Source organism: Lissotriton helveticus, chromosome 1_1 (assembly GCF_964261635.1).
Source record: "Lissotriton helveticus chromosome 1_1, aLisHel1.1, whole genome shotgun sequence".
NCBI lineage: Eukaryota > Metazoa > Chordata > Amphibia > Caudata > Salamandridae > Lissotriton > Lissotriton helveticus.
In genome coordinates, this window is record NC_136057.1 from 1,254,444,116 (window position 1) to 1,254,460,633 (window position 16,518).

A 16,518-nucleotide genomic window follows, 5' to 3' on the forward strand; every position below is an offset into this window, starting at 1 on the left:
CTCTGCTTCTAGCAACTTTGATCACTGGATCTCCAGCACCCTAGACCGAGTTCTTCCCAAACGCCCCTGTAAACTCATCAGAAGACCTAAAGTTGCACCCTGGTACACTCCTGCTCTGAGGTTATTAAAGCTTGACTGCCGCAAACTAGAGAGAGCGTGGAGGAAGGACCATTCTCTGTCTAGGAAAGATGATTATAGGTCCGCAATAAGGCTCTATAAATCAGAGATTAAATTGGCGCAAACCTCCTTCTACGAAGGGAAAATTAGTGCTGCAGCCAACGCGCCTAGGGAAATCTTTAGGATAGCCAAGTCCCTTATTTCACCCCCGGCTGAGCGTCCTACTGCTGAAGGGGCACAAGACCGCTGTAATGAGCTAGCTGCCTTCTTCTCCAAGAAAATTTCGACCATATACTCTTCTTTTAGTAATCCTACGGTCAACGCCCCCTCCGTCCCATCTAAGCCAGCTGATTCTCCGGCTCTCTGCAAACTGGATATAATTCCGCTTCTTGATGCCGGCAGCCTGGATAGATTAATTTCTAAAGTTTCTTCCGGGTCTCCCAATGACCCGGCACCCCCCCGGATCCTTGTCAAGGCACTGGACGTTATTCGTCCTGTCATCCTGGAAGCCTTAAACACCTCCATCGTGGCCAGGTCGGTCCCACTCCCCTGGAAGTGCGCCATGGTGAGGGCGCTTCTCAAGAAGCCCTCCCTGGACCAGAGCAACTTGTCCAACTATCGCCCCATTTCGTTGCTCCCCTGGCTGAGTAAACTGCTGGAGAGGCACGCCAACAATATCTTAACAGACTATTTGGAGTCCAACTGTCTGTTGCGTGCCTCCCAGACAGGTTTTCGCCCTCAACATGGCACAGAAACCGCTATGTTAGCGGTTACAGAGGAAGCAAGAACGACTTTGGATCGGGGAGGAAAGGTGGCCATTATCCTGTTAGACCTTAGCGCCGCGTTCGACACGGTGAACCATGCCACGCTATTACACCGACTGGCGGGCATGGGCGTGTCGGGCGCGGCTCTAGACTGGCTTACCTCCTTTCTGAGTGAGCGCTTTTTCCAGGTCTTCGAGGGTGAGATAGTCTCTCCCAAACACCCTCTCAGGTGTGGGGTCCCTCAGGGCTCCTCCCTGAGCCCGACCCTCTTTAACGCCTACATGGAACCTCTGGACAGGATAGTCCATCCCTTTGGTGTGCGTATAGTCACCTACGCGGATGACACGCAGCTTGTGGTCTCGTTAGACCACGCAGATGGATCATCCGACACCTTAGGCCCCTGTCTAGAGGCTGTTGCCAGATGGATGCAAGCCTCCTGTTTGAAGCTTAACGGGGAGAAGACAGACATCATTCTACTCGGAAATCCCTCCCCGTCTGCTCTTGCACCCGTCTGGCCACCATGTCTTGGCGCTCCTCCTGCCCCCAAGTCCCAGATAAAGAGCCTCGGGATCTGGCTTGACACCGCCCTTGATTTCTCGGTCCAGGCTACTAAGACTGCCGCCACTTGCTTTGGACTAATGAGGATGCTCCGGCGGGTGCTCCCTTTGCTCCCTTTCCAGGCGAGGAGGACCATGGTCCAGGCCCTGATTCTCTCTCGCCTGGATTATGGGAATGCTCTCTACCTAGGAGCACCGGCTTCGGTACTGCAGAGGCTTCAGGTCACACAAAACAGTGCGGCCCGCCTACTGTTCAATCTCTCCCGTCGGCAGTCGGCGAGGAAGGCTCTGAAAGACCTCCACTGGCTCCCAATGGCTGCCAGAGTGCAGTTTAAAGCTTTGTGCATTATGCACAAATCCTTTCACCGTGTAGGCCCAGCGATTCTGCACCCTTTGGTCACGCCTTATGTCCCAGCACGCCCCCTTCGGTCTGGTACCTTGCAGCTGGCCACCTCCTCTAAAATTAACAAAGCCCGTTGGGGTGGCCGCTCTTTTTCCCATTCGGCGACCAGACTTTGGAATGCCCTCCCCTTTGCCATCCGAGGAAATAGCAACCTCCTCTCATTCAGAAAGGCCTTGAAAACGCATTTGTTTGCTAAATCCTGCTGATCTGCCCCGAGCCTGCGCTAAACCATTTTATCTTCAAGCGCTGCGAGGCCCTAGGGCAGTTATGCGCTATACAAATGCAATTTTTCATTTCATTTCATTTCAATAGGTCTCACATTTGCGAGAGTTTGAGCTATTGGCATTGTAAATGACAATGCCTTTTATTTATGCATTTGAAAACCTGCAAGCTGTGCGTAAACAAGCAATTTGTACTTATAGTTCATGTTTATGAGAAGCAAGGCTGGCAGTCTCTTTTACTGACAGCCTTGCTTCTCGCAAGCAAGGACTCTACGTACAAAGTGGGTGTTTATGCACCGCTTGCAGGTTTTCAAAACAAATGAATAAAAGGCATTATCATTTACAATGCTAATAGCTCCTACTCTCGTAAATGTGAGACCTATTGCATTTCAAATGCTTGTTTTTAATTGAACCAGCTGGACTAGAATGTCAGATAAAGTAATAGAACAGACACACCGGATAACAAGCGCATAGTAGAAACATAATGTCCTAACAGCATAGAGTAAGGTGCAAGCAAGGTAGCAACCCTAGATTATATTTATAGGCAAGTTGTTTTTGCAATGGGTCCTGTTTACATTTTTAGTTACTCAAGAGCACTTTATTAACCCCCTCTCTTTACGTTGTAAACACTGAAGGAAAGGACTGAAGGCCACCAGTACACACATCGTTGTTTTTTGCGATACACAACATTTACAGAAAGGGTGCCTTTGCGGGAGCTATCTGGTAATGTTTTAAGTGAGCTCATGAAGTGTTAGCGTCACAGTGCAAGGCAGAGGGACAAGCATAGTGAGTGTAGAAAATAAGTGTATCTGTGAGGATAGAGGACAAAGCAGAGTAACAGGCACAGGGAGTGACAAGCATGAGGAAAATTGATAGGAAAGAGTGCAGGACAGAGTTACAGGGATGCTAATTGAAACAAGCCATTAATCAGGATTGTCTCCACATTTACGGCTGCAAAACACTCTGACACGAGTGAGTAGGGCCTTATCTCGGGACAGCCCACATGAATAATACAGGGGGGTCAGCGGGTGTCAAAGGCCGGAGGGCATTTGGGGTCCGCAGTTGCCAGCCAGAGTTACAGCGAGGAGCTCTGTGGGGTCTTTTTCTGGACATGGGGGTCTGCACAAGGCCCACATCTCGCAGTCGTGAATTGTGTCACCACTGCCCGGAACTGCAGGCCGCAGTGCCCGGTCCCATGATTATGGATGCAGGAAGAAAGACTCCACACACAGCTTTATCCGATTCCAGGGTCCTCTGTCCTCCATTGCTGCTCAATTATGATGTGGGAGGCACAGGCCAGCGTCTTCAGTGGCGGGTTTATTAGATTCCATTAGGGAGCCTGCACAGATAATGTGTTTGAGTTCTCACAAACGCAGCACCTGGGAATATACGTGCTGACCCCCTGTCTGACTCTGTTCCTGCATACATGGAGGGGGTACAAATGTGTGCATGCCTTCGCAGATCGATTTTCAGGATGCTTCAGCACACAAGCTGTCGGTCTGTCTGTCCATGCACCAAATGGGAGCCATGATTCCCCTCAGCAGTATGTTTCAGAAGCAGGGTTTCTTATTGGCTGATGCTGCAACACAAACTAAAGCCCATGCAGTATATTTCAGCAGTAGTGCACCCAGGCAAGCTGAATTAATGAAGTACTGTGAGAAAGCTATCTGTAGGTCACACATGTAAGTGGCTGCCGGGCTGAAGCGGCCTTTCATCCTGCCAAAGATGAGAAAAAAAGCTGAGCACCACTGTTAACAAACAGCAGGTCTTTAAAAGATCTGTGAAGTACTTGGGTGCGGCTGTGTGTGTCTGTGTGTGTGCCCGGGAAGCTGTCTCATCCCGGGCTGCCACACACGACGGGAAGGGGGGACTGAAGCCCTTTGAGTACAATGGGTGTTGGGCGCCTGTCTGCATTCCACTATCAGTCTGTCCAAAAGGATGGTTGCTTAATTGAGTTTAATGCAGGGCTTTTCCAGCGTCCTGTCAGCTAAGTCTCTCAACAGTTAATTCCAGCAAGACTTTCCGAGGCTTGAGATATATACATTAAAGAAGTAAAAAGACAACTTAAAAAGATAGCACACAAACTCTTTTAAAACAAAATATATATATTCATTGCGAAACAGGTTAGGGGAGGGGTTTAAACAGCAGGAGGGCTGGTAGAAAAATACGGATGCAAGTTTTTTCTTGGAAGGGAGGGTATCGATATTTGTATTTTGACTTTGTTTAGAGCGGATGCGTACGAGACATTGTTTTCTTCCCGTAGAGTAGAGTAGGATGCATGTCTCCAAATGCATTTTAAATGTTTGATTACAGAATGGGTGATGAAAGTCCTGGTCAGTATTAGAGGAGTTTAAAAGCAGTTTTTCACAACTGCCTGTGAACCCGCCCATTACGTTTCACAAGGAAATTAAACAGCGTTTTGTAGTGTGGATAACAAAACTAGTGTGAAATAGCAGCAGGGAAGGGGGCGGAGAGGAGGTTCTGAGGGAGAGCGACATAAAGCCATATGGCTGCTTTGCGCGCGTGCACGCCTCGTGCACTGTAGTTCTATGCCAGCGATGCCAGTGGTAGCACTTTGAAGACCATCTTACTAAATGTCTCGCTATCAGCGCATGCGCGCTGGCTCAGCGAGACCTAAAAAAAAAGCACTAGGTATCTTTTGCAAAAGATCTTGTTGACATATCCAAATATAATGTTGCGTTTTAATCTTTGTTTATTCAGTAAATTTCTATTTTTTTTTTTATCATAGTCATCCAACTGCCTCATTGAGCATACCTTTTGAATATGTTAAGTTGAGGGTTGGATATAGATCTTGCGCAAAATCCTCCACTGGTGGCCAACCTCACTCTGCGCACAGCCTTTGTCCCTGCGTGGTGTTGGCCATTGGGCCTGGCCTGCAGCCATGCCCTATACCCAACTCCTTAGTTGGACAACCCCTTGCAGGCAGACAACCCTCAACTAACCCTTACCTGAAGATGTATTCTTATTTTAGATTTAAGATATGGGAACCGAGACCCCCTGTCCTCGAAACGTGGCTGCAACATTTCTCTTCATGCAGCACCCAGCGTTCAAATTGCTTAATGCAGTGGGATCTTTCTGGTCCTCGGGACTGATGAGACTTAGCGAGAAAAAAAAACACCAGGGCAATCCGAATGCTCTATTTTTTTATTCACAGTACCGTGGGAGTCCCACAGAACAGCCGCAGGATCAGTTGTCAATTTATTGCCAAATTTCAAACATAAATTTCTCAAAAAACGCTAAACTGATTTACACCAAATCATGAAGAGCCCACTTTTTGAGTAAAGATCTAGCTTTCTGCCAAATTTGGTCTCATTCTGTTTAGCCATTTTATTAAAAAGCTTATTAAAATTCATATAGGAAATCACATAGGGGAAAACATATATTCCCCCCCCTTTTTTTTCTCAGCCCCTGCCTGATGGATCACCCTGAAACTTTCCATTAAGATGCTGAGGTGAATGAACCTTTGTTTCTGAAAGTTTTGTGATTAATCAATCAGCCCCAAAGTTATTAGCAAAACTATACATATACTGTGGTGATATATGGCGTTCGCAAGTAGGTACATATTGTTAGGACAAAGGTTTCCATAGGAAAATAATTTTTTTCTTTGCCAATCACTTTGACGTCGCCTAATGAAACTTCACGAAATTTTCATAAAAATGTCCCCTTTTTAGGTTGAGCCTGGGTAGCGCATGCGCTGCTTTGAGGCATGCAGTAGTGGAGTATGGCTTTGAAGCTCCGCCTATATTTTTAATTGGCTTGTATCAGTGTCCTTCTTAAACGCAGGCTTTCGATTCATTATTTGGCCTCTTAGTCCCTCCTTAGTACCACCTAGTCGGCATCTGAAACCTCCCTTAACGTCTTGACTTTGTCGTTAGATGGTCTGCTTTATAACTCTGTGAGAACTATTTTCTTCAATGAGCTTACCCTATTTGACCCATGACATCGCAGCACGCTGCTCGCTTTTAGTAGAGTATTTATTTATGTTAACAAACCAAGCGCTGCCCGGATTACCTCACAATGCATGTGGATTGTTTTTTTAGTTTGTCACAAGTATTCTTGCCACTGAATCTGCCTGCCGTCACCTTTGAAACGTACAAAGGCAACAATAGATAGCAGGCTTTTGCTTTACTAAACTTTTAATGCTTGACGTGTCTGCATTTGATTTTTGAAAGACACAACGAGCTTAGGCGGAGACTCGAACAACGTTCCTCAGTTCTAAAGTACCCAGCTTTGCATGTTATGCCACATCCTTGCTCCAAATGCATCAGCTTTGATTAGGCGTGGCTATCTCTGTTTCCCTCAGTCACCCTCCCACCCTTAACCCCTTCCTCTCTTTTGCTTCCCTGAGCACCAGCTAGCACAGGACAAGCAAATTCAACTTAAAACATACAGTGCCTCACATCCAGAGTCTCACTTCTGGGGCCCCTCCCTTCCAGCCCTCACAACATCCCCACGCCATGCATAGCTTATCTCCTTCATCGGGCCATAAATCTTCACAGTCTGCCCATTTACTTTGCTCTCACGTCCTCTCTCCCTTTGTCCTTGTGTTACAAATGCCTGTTATATAAAATGCAGCGTAAGTATTTGTTTTTAATTTACCCGGGAGGATTCCTCCAGCCCTTTTGATTTAAACCGACCCTTTCCATTTACCTTTTAAACTTAACTCTTTCCCCCCCTTTCCCCGATCATCCTTTGACTGCCCCAGCCAATGAAAACAATCATTTATAATGCAATAGGTCTTGCATTTGTGAGAATTTGAGCAATTGGCATTAGAAATAACAATTCCTTTTATTTACGTATTGGTTATGAAAACATAAATAAAAGGCATTGGGCCAGATGTACGACCTGCAAAATAGCAACCCGCTAATTGCGAGGCCCTATTTGGCATGTACAACAGTGTGTTTAACACTGTTTGCGATTCCCAATGGGGTCGCAAATTACGAGTCTCATTAATATTAATGAGCCTCTCGCAATTTGCGGGCCCATTGGGAATGACAGGTCCTCCCAGGGATGTTGGCCTGCTGGGCTCAGCAGACCACCATGTCTGGGACTACTTTTAAATATTTTTTTTAAAATACAAATTGTTTTCCTTAAAGGAAAACAGGATGCATTGAAAACAAAAAAATTAAACGTTTTCCTTTAATTTTTTTAAGGCTAGGTAGTTGTCCCTGGGACCACTGCCTGCACTTGAAAAATATTTTCGGAGCCAGTCACAAAGGGGACGAGGTCCCCTGGGGACCCCTTCCCATTTGCGACTCCATTAATTTGCAAGTGTTTTGCGACCGCAATTGCGGTAGCAAAACATTGGTACGTGGCTTTGCGGTTGCTATTCAATAGGGAGTCGCAAAACCTATTTAGCGAGTCGCAAATAAATTGCGACTCGCTAAATAGGCTTTGTACATGGTCCACAAGGTTTTTGCATGTGCAAACGGGTCGCAAACCCGTTTGCGCCTGCAAAAACCGGTTGTACATCTCGCCTATAGGTATTTACAATGCCAATAGCTTAAACTCGCGCAAATGTGAGACCTATTGCATTACAAATGCTTGTCGGTTCAGATGCTGTGTTGATAGTTTCGGAGTTATCTGTCAAGCGGAGGCCAAGGAAAAAAGGGAGTCCCGAAACATGTTTTTCCTGTGTTATGTCTATGGGGATTTTTCATTTTTTGAAACCCTGAACCGCTAAACGGAATAGCACCAAATTTGTAAGAAAGCAAGACGTTGGTCCAAAAAGCGTGCTTTTTGTGATTTGGTTTAAAGCGGTTGAGTAGTTTCAAAGATAGTTAAGTAAAAAAAAAATAGATATCTGTAGCCCAAAAACCTACTGAAATGCTACAGAAATTTGATTGGCTGACAACACTTCAAGCAGAAAGTGTTGGCAGCCATCTTGGGACTCGGTTGAACTGGCAAATTAAAGCAAAGGGGGCCCCACGCCCCCTCCTGGAACCAATAATGGTTTTGGGACTACACCCCCCAGAGCCGGTTCCTGTAATGTCCCATGATGCTCACACCCAGGCATTTCGGTTTGCTTTGCTCCGCCAAGGCATACCAAACACTGCTCCGTTTCGTGCAAGCCAAGAGCATGTGAAATGCTCTCGAATGCACGAAGCAGAGCAGGATTGTTTTTCGGTAGAGAGAGCTGCATGTTAGCAGCTCCCTCTGTCCAAAAGCAATGTTGACTCCTGCAGGATGCGGGGAGCAAGCAGGGACAGCGGGGGCTTTCAGGCTCCCCCACGGGCCCCAACCTGAGCAACTGGGTGCCCTAGGTGAGACCAGGGCACCCAGTAGTAGGGCCAGGCCCGGGAGACCCTGGAGGTGGGGCCGCGCGCCCCCCCTCCCATTTTTACATTTATTTTTAAAAAATTACAAAAAAAGGCACGACCTGGGAGCCTATGGCGCCAGGGCCAAAATCAGCCAGGTAAGGGGGGGCCACACAGCCCCCTTTCCTCTGTTAAAAAAAGATAAAAAAAAGAAGCTAGGCCCCGAGAGATGATGTCCCCGGGGCCATATTCATCAGTTTCCCAACCACTCTGCAAATGCGCCTGCTGGTGCACTGCTGGTTGGGGAATAAATTCCATGTTACTTCTAAGGGCCTCATGACTAACGTGGACTTCTTCCCCCAACCAGTAGTGCACCAAGAGGCACATTTGCAGAGTGGTGGAGGAAGGGGGCATGGCCTCCAACAACCTCTTAGCTGTCCCGCTGTGTGGGACTTACTGGAGGTAACAGGAGGGGTAGTTGGCTACCCAAGGACTCTCTGAAGCTAAGGGGTCTTCATCCTCCAGCCAGTAGTTCAACAGGAGTCGTGTTTGCAGAGTGGTGGAAAAAGAGGACCTGTCCTCCGAACAACTTTTAGCATCCCCGCTGTGTGGGCCTTACTGGAAAGATAACAGGAGGGTTTGTTGGCCCCCAAGGACCCTTTGGATTCAAGTGAACTTCATCCCCCAACTGGTAGTGTGCTAGGAGGTGTGTTTGCAGAGTGGAGGGGTAAGGGGGCGTGACCTCCGAAGACCATGCGATGCATGGGTCTTACTGGAGGTAACAGGAGAAATTGGTGATCCCCAAAGACGTCCTTTTGCTAAGAGGTCTTCGGAGGCCACGCCCCTTTCGCCACCACAACGCGTCTCCTGGTGCACCACTGGTTAGAGAATAAAGTCCTCTTGGATGCTGAGAAACCTTGGGGGCCAAGAAGCCCTCCTGGTACTTTTTGTAAGTCCTTAATTACCCCTCCATTATGGTGGTCCCTGGGTCCTGGAGTCCCCAACGGACCCCCTGCATTATATATATGGTGAGCCCTGGGACTGCGAGCAGGGGGGCTAGCAGTCCACCCCCCCTACATTACTACTGTTCATTGCCTTGTGGAGGTGGTGGTCTGCGGGGGGCGACAGGTGGGCCCCCGCATTTGTATTATTCAGTGCCCCAGGGAGGTGACAGTCCTGGGGGCTTTTCCAAAGCCTAGGGTGTAGGCCCCATGAGCCCCCCTTTTTAAGTCTGCATGCCCCTGGGATGTGGCCCACCTGGGGTCTTCATTAAAAAGATGTGCTCGAGCCCATGCATATTTTTTAAAATGTATTTTGCCACAGATCCGCCGGTCCACCCTTGAATTTGCAGCAAAACTACATTTAAAAAAAAGTTTTACCCCCTGCGGGATGGGTCAGGGTATTCCTACCCTGACCCCTTTTCTTTTTTAAATCTTTCATGGGGCTCGGCGTCAAGCTGAGTCCCAAGATGGCTGCCAACACTTCCTGGTTGAAAGGATGGCAACCAATCAAATTTCAGTAGGGTTTTGGGATCCCAGATATCTATATTTCTAAAACTTAAATATCTCTGAAACTACGAAATAGATTTACCCCAAGTCGCAAAAAGCGCACTTCCTGGATCAACATCTAGCTTTCTGCCAAATTTGGTGTAAGTCTGTTCAGCGGATCGCGCTGTAGTCGTGTTCAAAAAATGAAAAATCCCCATAGACACAACATAGGCAAAATGTGTTTTGGGACCCTTCTTTTTTCTCGGCCCTCGCTTGACGTATCACCCTGAAACGTTCAATACAGCAGCTGAACCAATAAGGGGGCGTTCTTTTAAAATCTCCTGAAGATTAGTCAATTGGCGCCAAAGTTATTGGCAACACAAAAACACTTTTCCTATGGAAACTTTGATCCTAACTATAATTACTTTCTGGCGATCGCCAGTAGGTAATATACATATATAGTGCCAATTCTTGTTTTGTAACGGTTTTTATAAAAGTTAATTTCTTAGAGCTGCATGTGCCCTTGCTAATATCAAAAACATTGGCCAAAAGCAAAAAAATAGTATTGGTCTCACAAAACACACTTTACCATAACAGCGCATGGTAGTGAAGATAGCTGCTTTGTGTGGATGTGCAGTTGGTGAAAAAGCGGAATGCCAACACTGACAGTTAAGTTAGCCTGTAGTGTAGTTCCTATATTCCCAATAGGCTCTGCGCATTGGAATAACCTAAACGATAGTTTAGACGTAGGACTGAGGTCGACTAGGTCTCTATTGAATATGTTAGACTTAATTATGAATGCCAGCTAGCTCAGAGGTCACTAGAAACTTTCTTGAGTGAACAGGAAGGAGTTAACTTTCCTGAATAGACAAGAAGGGATTAGTTTCTGACAACCGCATAAACATGACAACTTTGCTCCTTCCAGAATAAGGAGTATGTCTCCAGAGTCGCGGAAACAATAGATAACTATTTCACTCAGTCAATCGTGCATACTTAGTTTCACCAGAAGCGCAGAGAAATAGAGAGATGGGCGTTTTCAATAAAAGTGGTTATTTATTGAACAGTCTTCTTTCTCATGCAAGAGAAGTGAGTTGCCACAATTGCAATACTTGTTATAAAGTAAAGTGCGTACAGTAAAATGAGTATTATGAAATAATACTGTAAAAGCATGGTACTGTTTCTAAGCCATACTGTGTTTAAAATAGATTATACATATATAAAACAATGACTAAACGTACTCAACTGGTGCTTCTAAGATACGCCTACCCCGGTGTACCTAACCTACGCTTAGTACATGGGAAGGAATATATGAGCTGCAGTTTAAGTTAAGATAGTTTTGCCAAGAATCTAAATCAAGAATTCTCTGAGGATCTAATCAGCTCCGTACCTTGGTTAGAGAATGAAGGAGGTCTTGTATCTCGTTTCTCAGGACTCGATCTCCCAGCAACCCGCAAGGGTGACTGGAAACACTGGAGCTGGATTTCTCGGCAGGAGAAAAGACAGCGTCTTTCTCAGTGCGTCAATGGGAGGGTCGGCTTCCTTCGGCACTTGAGACAGCAGGTCGTCGGGCAAGTAGATAGCTGATCTGCTCCAAACCACCGTGTGTTTGCTAGGGCAGCTGTTGGTATATTTATACCTGGAAGGTGCCGAGTTTGACGTAAGGTTGGACGTAAGACGTCACTAAGAACTTACAGTTCTTTCAGGACTCCAGGAGTTCTTGGACAAATCAAAACAAAAGCAGGGGGAATTCCCGGGCTGCTGGAGGCTTGGTTTGTTTAAAGAACGCGTTGTACTTTCTAGGAGTCTATGGGAGTAGCCTTGCCGTATTTGGACTGCATTGGCTATGACTAAATATGGATACGATTCTTATTCCTTTATAAGGATATGAATTGTTATAACCACATAAGGGCATAAATCGGGAATATTTAAATAGGGTCCTAGATACGTTCACAACAAGCCAGTGGCTGACGTGGGTAAACCCACTGCCTCATGATGTATGCTGTAGTGGGCAGGAGAAATATGTGAATGACAACAGACCAGTATATGATGATTACTGACTGAAAATCTCATAAGTAAATATTATTGTATGTAATTTTTGTAAACTCAAATGGTTTTGACTAACACCAGATCTAAAAATGAGCTGAACAATCCCAGAATAGAGGAGCACTGGTCAGTGACCAGGCATGAACACTTCAGGAGCAGTGCAGGTGTTTTAAGGCTATTTCTGTAGAATTATATTATACAAAAGCAGGTGATTTGGGAACTGTATTGATGACATGGAAATTACCTCTTTATACTGTATTCATTTTAAGTGTTACACATAAGGCATTACTATATCACTGATGAGAGCACTGAAAACATGGAAATGTCACTCATAAGCAGATTGAAAAGTTGGCAGCGAAGATTAAATATCTGCCTTTTTGCACTTCAAGTGCAACAAGGCTTCATGTATCATGCCCTCTGTTCTCAAGCATTTGTTGATTGTCTTTTTCTATGCGATATGGATACCTAACTATAAAATACTGGGGTCTCTACTTTCCTAATGACTGCCCTCTTTCTATAAAACCACAGTAAGAGCCCCACAACTTGAAGACTTAACTACCAGGTCTCCTTTATGAATAGGTTGTCCTCACCTTCAGGCAAAACAGCTTGGGTGATAAAGATTTTGATGTTTATGCTGCTGAAATGTACATTGACGGTATTGGCAAACTTTAACATTTCCCAGACAATAGATCAGAGATAAAAGTGTGACTTTGCTTGAAGCATATGAAATGATATGGGTGTGATTTAACATAATTGGTAATCCATGTTTATCTACTTTGCAGTTCTCTTAATCTGGATGCGATGACTATGGCTGCATCAGGGATCATACATACCATGAAGCGACATGCAAGTATTTCTTCTGTCCAGCTGGAGGCCCTACGGGCCATTTCACATTTAACAATAGCTGGTAATTACAAACACAATTTAAGAAGTTCTTTGTTTCCTTATGTTCCTTAAATCCAAGATCTTTAGGTTTAATGTCAGCTGAGGGTTTTTGATAAATCTATAGAAATGCCACAGTGCACAGAGATTAATGTTCTTGGCATGTATGATTGTAGATAGCATGCTCTGCAGACTCCTGCCATCTAGTGTGGGGCTTGAACATTTGCAGGTTTTTTTTTGTTTGTAGAATTCTTTCGAGTCACAAGTAACCCTGGTCTGAGTTGCGCTACGTGGAACTCGGCGAAGTGGCAAAAAAACTCTGTAGCACTACACGGAGCTCCACAGGCGGCGGAGTTCCGTATAAAAATGCAAATAGCTGTGATTGCACAGTGCGGAGGGGTCCCTTCTCTGCCGCTCAAGTCGATTTTTTCTCGAGCAGCAGCTTTCTCAAAGCGAACAAGGAGTTTCTCATCACGAGCGGTCGTGAGCATACGTGACCACTCACAATGAGAAGCATGACCACCCCGCATTGAGAAATCTCGCCGAGATGTTTATTTTCCACGCTCGCGCTCGCTAACTTGGTGTTGATGATCGAGCATGAGGAATAATCTCGCCAGCAGTTATAGTTCTAACTCGTGCCCTAAGGTAACCGTATGACCTATTCTATAACATCTTTGATAATATCACTGCAACGTTTGCAATAAAATATTGATGAGAAAATTGTGCATTGCGGGGGTGCAAGTTATAGTTACCTTAGGGCATGAGTTACAGTTTCTTCAGATAAATCTAACTATAGATGCTGAATTTCTATAGTTTTGTGTGCGTAAAATGTGAACCTAATTATAATGTCACTGTAAACTCTGTTTTGTTTCATATATATATATATATATATATATATATATATATATATATATATATATTGACGAAACCAAAGGTAACAGGGGCACGTTATAGCTAGGTTCAGGTTTCAGTCAGTCAAAAAACAACTTTATTTGGTTTATCATAACCATAAAGCATGAAGTAAAAAGATATAAATAGCACCACATAAAAAAGTCATATTTTAGTAAAACTTCTAAAACATTACCAAATCTAAAAAATCCTAATGCGGATTCCCACATGCATTTACTCCTTATCTGCTTTCAATAAGAGGGTGCCCACTTTGATCATAAATTTTACATCATGACAAATTAAAATATTGGACGTGCCTCTCATCCAGCTTATTACCGCCTGCCTGCAGGTACGAATTTGTAAGTTCTTAAAGTGTGCCAATAACGGCTTCCTTCGTTCCATTTTTAAATGATCACAAACACACATTAAATGACATATTGATTCCTTACAGTATTCAAACAGCCTGCAATTTTCTGATAGTTCTTTTCTTTTCCAGGTAGGGACTAAATCCTTTGTATTGTGGTCACCCAGTCTGTATTCAGTAAACTTCTTTTTTAAAAATAGCCGAAAATGCGCCATTAAATAAGGTTGTGGTTTTAATGTGGTATACGAATGTATTACCGCCCATGCATGGCGTCGTTTGGACAGTCTTTTTTTACCTTCCAGGAATGACAGTTTTTTTGCCTTGGTGTACATACTTTATTAAATGTAGCTCTCTCCATCTTTAGATTCCAGACTTCTTCCATGTCTAGTACCACCAGAGCAGTTCGCAAGGAATCGCCCCATGTGTTTGTTTTTCTTTTAATATATTGACTTTGTATTTCCATACAACATAAATAGTTCAGTGACCCAGGTTCAGATACTCTAAGCTTCCAGCACAATTTTACAAATGTTGCCTTTCTTTAGTATTCCTGGTTCTGGAGGTCAAATTCCAGGCGCACCTGTGCTGGTGATGCTCCCTTTGGGAGATTAAAAACTCCTTTGAATGTTTTTGTCTGCAAGTCGTTTAAAATAATAATTTCTTAGCCGTGCCAGATTTCCAGGCCGTTGGACAAAGTCGGAAGCAATTGTGCAACCATTATTTTCAAAAGATGTCCATGTGAAGGGCATTGCAATTTCTTGCGGAGCTGTTTATAGGCGATAATCAATGACTGGGCTTTTGCTTTTATGTCCATTTTGTGCTCCATAAAAGACATTCTTTGGCCCAATGTGATGCCTAGGTATTTGTATGCTCTTGTTTCCTCGATTTGCGTCTCCTTGGCATACCATTTATATGTTGTCCCTATTTTAGGACCTGCTAGGCGAACCACCTTGTTTTTTTTCTTATTTATTCCCAAGCCTAAAAGATCCAAGTATTTATTTATGGTTCTTTGCAGTCCTATTGGAGTTTGACTCACAACCACGATGTCGTCCGCGTACTGCAGATATTGAATTGGCTCATTTGCTATATTGGGTGGGTGTCCGTTAGTCGTTAGCAGATAGTGGTTTAAATCTGCTAAATATAGATTAAATAGACATGGTGATAACACACAGCCTTGTTTTAAGCCATTGTTTATTTCTATCTTCGCCGACAGTCTGATTCCATCTCCTAGCTTCACCCTTGCCCATGTTTCGCTATATAGTGCCATTATTGTATTTAACACATCCTGCGGTAATCCCCATTCTTTTAATTTCAGCCAGAGTCGGTCTCGTGGCACTCAATCAAACGCCGATTTCAAATCGATGTAGCATGCCAGTAGACTGTTTTTTTTTCATTATGGCTTTTTCGATTAGGATAGCTATTGTTGCCAGATTAGTGATGGTACCCATACCCTTCCTGAAACCGGTTTGAAATTTTGGGATTATTCTCTTTTCCTCCATCCACTCCTGTACATGTTGTAAAATTCAGGATGAGAACAATTTTGCCTCAACATCTAATAAGGCAATGAGCCTATTGTTCCCGGGTTCCATTCTGCTTCCATTTTTATAAATTGGGTGGAGTAAACTTTCTCTCCAGGAGGCTGGTGTGGCGCCGCGGCCAGGGCGACTGACGCTGGAATCTGGGGATCACGGTTCGATCCCCGGCTCCGGCGGCAGGTTAGCCCAGCACCATATGACTCTGGGCAATAGCTCGCTTAATCTTCCCGACGGCCCCCAGCGCCTAGAAACCCTTACGGGTGATTGTGCGCTTTACAAATGTGGACTTTACTTTACTTTTCGCGGAGTACAGTTGGTTAAAAAGGGGAGCAAGATAATTAGCCCAAAACTCCGGGTCTTGCTTGAAGAGGTCATTCGGAAGGCCATTTGGCCCTGCTGCACCAGAGGGCTTCAGCTTTTTTATCAACACCCTTAAGTTTTTTATTGTTATTAAGGTTATTAGATCTTGTGTAACTGCAGGCCCTTTTTTCAAAATCGGACTTCCAGCTGAGGTTGGTTTCTGATTTAAATCCACCGTTTCTTCAGGGTTTGATGATGCACATCTGAGTACTTGTTTGGCTGTTGTTGTTATACAAGTTACCTATATGTTTAGTCCAGACTGACTCACTTATTCCGTTGTTTTGTAGAGTCTCGGTTTCCTTTGACAGTTTCACTCATACAAATACAGTGAAATTCAGCAGTTCTAGTTAGCTGCTTATGACATTACATGTTACATCACTCATGACCTGGTCAGTGACATCTCTGATGGTGGAGAAGGGGGACGGGCCTCCGGCAAGTTGCCAGGATTTTTTTTCCTGAGGGAAGGAGAGTTGCATAGCTCTCCTTCCCCAAGCCGACCTAGGCCCCAGGGACCCCATCCCCTGGGGGCCAGGCATTTTAATAAGGGGAGCACATATCCCGGGCCCGGCATTTAAAAAACAAAAAAACGAAATAATGGAAGAGGGACAGTGGAGCCCTACTT

At 44.8% G+C, this 16,518-nt stretch overlaps 1 protein-coding gene across 2 annotated transcripts in view; it reads left to right on the forward strand.

The window, feature by feature from the left end:
* Positions 1-16,518, forward strand: part of LRRK2 (leucine rich repeat kinase 2) — a 2,266,429-nt gene that overhangs the window by 516,340 nt on the left and 1,733,571 nt on the right. For both annotated transcript variants that reach the window (XM_078680082.1, XM_078680090.1), the window contains one exon: positions 12,653-12,777. In XM_078680082.1, the coding sequence (XP_078536208.1) occupies positions 12,653-12,777 (125 nt within the window). The remainder of the gene's footprint in view (positions 1-12,652; positions 12,778-16,518) is intronic.